At 36.0% G+C, this 5,814-nt stretch overlaps 1 protein-coding gene across 1 annotated transcript; it reads right to left on the reverse strand.

Annotated features, from left to right (window-relative positions):
• Nucleotides 1-2,274: 2,274 nt before the first annotated feature.
• On the reverse strand, nt 2,275-3,219 carry LOC127228145 (olfactory receptor 502). Its single transcript, XM_051192620.1, has one exon. It carries the CDS (start codon nt 3,217-3,219, stop codon nt 2,275-2,277), a length of 945 nt encoding a protein of 314 aa, XP_051048577.1.
• Between the last annotated feature and the right edge of the window lie 2,595 nt (nt 3,220-5,814).

Here is a 5,814-nt window from a genome sequence, read left to right on the forward strand (position 1 = left end):
CATCAATCCTATACACAGTTGATTTTACTTTTTATTTTTATTTTGTTTTGCCTTCTTCCTGCTCAAAGTGCTCAACCCAAACTCATAGTCCACATCACTCACTTTTAATTTTAATTCTTGAAATCATAGTCATAGAAGATAAATACTCTTTTGACTCTTTCTCATTTTCAGTCTCAGTGGTGTGGAATACAGCCTTACATGTAACAACTGAAAAGTGTAATTCTACAATATATTCAAAGATGAAATTTTCTTCTGAAGCATTAATGCACAGATAGGAAAAGGGAATGAATAAGTGTGATAGCCATCAACATCTGAAGATTGCTTGAATCTCTAGGAAGGTAATCACAGTTTCAAGGGAAAGACAGTCAGGGGAGCCCAACATGCAGAGCAGGGTTTGTCTTTGGACATAAAGTCTTTCCAAAACTTTCATCTTCTCAGTCTCATGATCAAACTTAGAAGCTTGACTCTTCTGGGAAACAGTTTTGGTTTGTTTCTCTTTGTTCTTGAAAACTAAGGAACATGCTCATTCTAGCACAAGAACTCGCACACTTTCTACCTGGCATAAAAAACATGAGGTAGCCCAGGCAGGAGGCCAAAGCTGGGCAGAGGCACATAGGCCAGATGTTCAGAAAGGCAGGAATCATGAACCCAGGGAAGGAGTTAGTATTGCTCTCAAACCTGGACAGTCATGCTTCTTTATGCAAAGGGTAGTGATTAATGCTGAGGCCTATAGCTGATCAAAGCATTCTGTGTGCTCACTTGAGCATAGGTCATCAATAACAATAACCCCTTAATAGCCCCAGAGAACTTCACAGAAGCAGAATTGGAAAGAGTGTAAGAGCTGTCAGGTGGAGAGAAGTGCTGGGAAATGCTGAATTCTACATATAACATGGCTGTTGCACAATTAATATACTTACCTTCACAATATCAAACCAATCCAAATTCCAGTAGGAATGGAAGAAGAGCTCTGTACCACCCTGTCAGAGGAGCTACTGGCAGCTGATGGTTCTTGAGAAGTCAGAGTGACTCTCTTTTATGAACATAACAGCTGGTATGTTAACTTACCCTGGGAATATCCACACACCCATGAGCAGATGTGCAGCACTAATTGAATTCAGAAATTATTAATAGAGGTAAAAAAAAAAGAAGCTATGAATTTGAAAGAGCAAGGAAGGGCATATGGGAGGCTTTGGAGGGAATAAAGTAGAGAGTAGTTATATTAAAATCCCCAAATAATAAAATTATTTAAAATAAGATAAGAAGTTGGGGGTGCATTGAGTGGGAGCACTTTGTGAAGTTAGAGGGAGATAGCAATGGGTAGATATGATCATTATACATACTATAATGTATGATTTTTCAAAATATAAAAATCATTATATTTATTGCATTATTTATTTACTTACTACTTTACAAATTCAGAGATTAATTAGAGGTAGATTGCCTACTCTTCTCTACAGACCCCACAATTAGGCTATGACCAGAGAGGCCAGGACCACAGATCAGAAGTTTAAAGGGTCTACATGGTCCAACTTTACAAATAACCTTTCTACAATACTCCTAGGAATTTTAGTCTCTTGTTGCTTATTATGCAGTAGGATGGATATATTTAACAGACTTATCTCAAGATAACTTATGCTACAAAAAAAGGAAAACAGACCATAAGATTGAAGTCTGTATTAACCAGTTTTCTATAACTATAAAAACTAGCTAAGACAATCAACTCAGTTCTTGGTAAGTAGAGGTCATTGATATGGTCTGTATTTGCACCTCATGGTAGGGATGGGTGGTTGAACAAAGACTTCCAGTCCAATAAAGATGATAGACAAATTTCTGAGTGATATATCTTGTTTACAGCAGGCCTTGAGTAAAGTAAATATCACAACTAGTGTCAATTTCTACATGTTTCTAGCATTCCCCTTGAGCACCACAATAGGGAACAGGCTTTTGCTAATGACATGAGAATTTGGGGACAATTAAGATCCAATCTGGAACATGGCTAATGATGAACAACTTTTAAAAATTTTAATGGAACTTCAAAATTATTTTTAGCAATTTATATTTGTCTGTATATATTTATGCCCTTAATTATAAATATTAATTTGATATTTATTAAAGAAACTTTTAATTTTCTATATAATGTGAAATTTGAGTCCTCATATTTATTAAAGGGCTCCTCACATGCTAACAGGTCACCAAATTAATTAATTAGAGAAATTAATATTATATCAGCTAGGCATTATTACTGTATCAAGTCTTTCAAAATTACAGATGTCTCTAAGAAAATATTTTCCTACCAAGTTGTCTCTTCAGAGCACCCTTAATCTCATTATTCCTAAGACTGTAGATGAGGGGGTTCAACATGGGAATCACCACCATGTAGAACACAGACACCACCTTGTTCTGGTCTGTGGAGTAGCTGGACTTGGGCATGACATAAATGAATGTGATGGTTCCGTAGAACAGAGTGACTGCAGTGAGGTGGGAGGTGCAGGTGGAGAAAGTCTTGTGGCGGCCCTCAGTGGAGCGCATCTTCAGGATGGTGATGAGGATGTAGATGTAGGAGACAGCAATGACAAACACTGTGATCACAATGATGGAGCCAGCACAAAATGAATCTAAAACTAAAAGGTTGCTGTTATCAGAACAGGAGAGTTCAACTAAAGGAGTAAAATCACAGAAAAAGTGATTGATTCTATTTGGTCCACAGAAGAGGAAAGAAAAGAAAGAAAGGGTAAAAGAGGAAGCATTAAGAAAACCACCAATATATGAGCCTACAAGCAACTGAACACAAATCTCTGTGGACATTTTGGTTGAATAAAGCAGTGGGCTACAGATTGCTACAAAACGATCATAAGCCATGGCAGCCAGAAGGAAACATTCAACTGTCCCAAAGAAAACAGCAGAGCCAAGCTGGACGGCACATCCAAAGTAGGAGATGGTATTTCTCTGCACCAGGAAGTTAACAAGCATATTGGGTGTGACAGAAGATGAGTAGCCTATGTCAGCAGAAGCCAAGTGACTGAGAAAAAAGTACATGGGGTGATGAAGCTGGGAAGAGACTCTGATGAGGAGGATGGTGCTGAGGTTCCCAGACACAGTCACCAGGTAGATGCACAGAATAATAGTGAAGAGGACGACTCTGAGAACTGGATCATTTGTTAAGCCCAACAAAATGAACTCTGTAACTGCAGTGTGGTTCCTATTCTCCAGAAAAGCCATGGGACACTGTAGCTGCTTCCAGAAATAGGCTGTGATGAGGACATTACAGAAAGGTATTTATAAATGGGTAGTTTTACTTTCTTTAACACAAGAATAATGCAAGCATCCATAGTTATTTGCCTGTAGGGATGAGTCCCTCTACAATTTTAAAGTTCTTTAGCACAATCACCTAAAAACTTTCCCTTCAGTAATATACCTTTTTCTTTACATGTTATGTTGTTTAACCAAGTATACCTTAAAGAAAAATATGAAAATAGAAGATCAGTGAGAATAACAGAAATAAATCCTGGGTATATTAGGGAAGGTGAATGCATAGAGTTTTGTGGGAACTATTCAGCAGCTAATATTTTAAATGCTTCTTAAAAACAAGCATTAATCTAAGAATTATGCATAGATTCAAATTAGTAATTTATAACATTGCAATATTTTCATAAACACATTTTAGTTTCATATAAATATATTTTTATAAAATACTATTTTAATAACTTTAAAAGAGTTTCTTTAACTTGAATGTGGTTCATATGAGCCAAAAAAAATCAGAATTAGATCCCCAATCTGTCTGAAGGCCCCTACTAAACATTTAAATAATAACAAAACTAAATAATAAAAATTTAGGATTCCTGTATACCAAAAATTGTTGGAAGTCAGGTTTTTAAGGTTTTTAATAGACATTGTATGAGTTCCCTGCACTAAAAAATTATCTACCTTGTAGACAGGAATTTTAAATTTTAAATAAAATTATCTAATGTAATTTTATACATTTTTAAAAATATTTTGCCAAATAAGTTGGAGTATATATGCAATCACAAAAACAAAAGAAACATACTAGATACCCAACACATAAATAAAGCAGGCTTATTCAAGTCAAATGACTTCCTGCTCTACTTTCTAATTGCAATTTTATAACATGAAATAATGTTTTTAACATACATACAAAAATATAGTAATGTTTTTCTAAGCAAAGTAAATCTTTATATGCAACTTTTAACAACGTTTAAATCTTATATTGAATCCTTAAATATAAGTAAATGCCCTAAGCTATTCAACTCTTTCAACAGTGACACATTTAGATAATGTTGAAAAACATGATTTGCTGTGTTTTGGGTAGGTAAGCAGGGATCATGGTACTCTGGTTAAATTAATGGTAGAATCAGAGCAAACAAGCTAAGGTGGTTCATCACTGACTGCTTGATTACAACTGCCCTTTTAGCACTGCAACTTAGTACATAGAAGTTTTTCTCAGATGATAAATGAAAACCAGGCAACCAGATTCATCCAAAAGCCAAAGTCCTACCTCTTGAATTGAAAGCTCATTCATCTTTCAGTGAAATGTCAAAGTTGTGGGTGGTTATGTAGCCATCTTTTGATTTTTGCCTCCTTTGGGGATGAATCTCTGAAGATGATAAAAATTCAAATGTGAATTCTGAAGTGTCATGAAGCATTATTTTCTGTGGTGGATACTGTTTCAATTCACAGGCAAAAACAACTAATCTTCCAAAAACCTGTGAATTCTCAAGTGGTCAACTCATTATTTTGTTCTCTCTAGGTGTTCAAGCATAGTCATGTAGGATTTCTTTAATATTTACTACATCATAATATAATAAATTTTCTTATGAACAATTAATTCCAAGTTTACTTGGATATTTATGAGAAGTAAATAATGCTAAACTTTAAATATAAACGCTAAACCTAGTTTCATCCATTGAATATCTTTATCACTAAGTATTTTGAATTGTCATCTTTAATATATGCCATCAAGTACGCCAGGGGAGCATGGAGTAGAACTTCATATGACCTAAGGAGCCCCAGACTGATATCTAAGAAACCAGCACTGTACTGACTCAGAACCCCTGAAAGTGGGTCTCAGTTAGAAGGCCTGGACAGTCTAAGGGACCTCTGACAGTGGAACCAGGATGTATCCCTGGTGCACGAAAGGACTTTGGGTGCACATTCCCCATGGAGGAATACTGCCTTAACCTAGAGGCAGGAGGGAGGGCCTAGACCCTACTCCAAATGAATCAACATATTTTGATGATCCCTCCTGGAAGGCATCACCCTTCCTGTGTAGTGGGGGGGGGGGATGGGAAGGGAGATGGGTCGGGGGTCATTGGAGGGAGGGAGGAAGGGAGAGGGAACTGGGATTGATATGATATATAAAATAAGAAAAATAATAAGTATATATAAAAAAATAAAAAAATGAAGTGGATTTTAAATAGCAAAAAGTTTTACACATTTCCATCATTATATAGAAAGGTAGGGCATGAATGTCTTAAAAGTGCATGAAGAATCATAATTTTAAAATGACCTGGGTGCCTCCAAGAAGGAAAATGGAATGAAATTATCACATCTTGACAAGTTCCCTTGGTGTAGGTGAGTCGTGGCAGAACACTAACTCTTCAGCCCAAAGACTCAGTGGCACTTTAGTTCTCTTGCTAATCCTAATTTCAGAATCTTGTAGCCCCTTGGGTTGATAGACACTACATTAATTACAACTAATATTCCTATCAATATTCCTTTATACCAAAAATTATCCTAAGCATTTTACACATAGTGAATGCTCATACTATGCTAGGATGTACATGCTTTTGTTTTTCT

The sequence above is a fragment of the Phodopus roborovskii genome, unplaced genomic scaffold (genome assembly GCF_943737965.1).
Source record: "Phodopus roborovskii unplaced genomic scaffold, PHOROB, whole genome shotgun sequence".
Taxonomy (NCBI): Eukaryota; Metazoa; Chordata; class Mammalia; order Rodentia; family Cricetidae; genus Phodopus; species Phodopus roborovskii.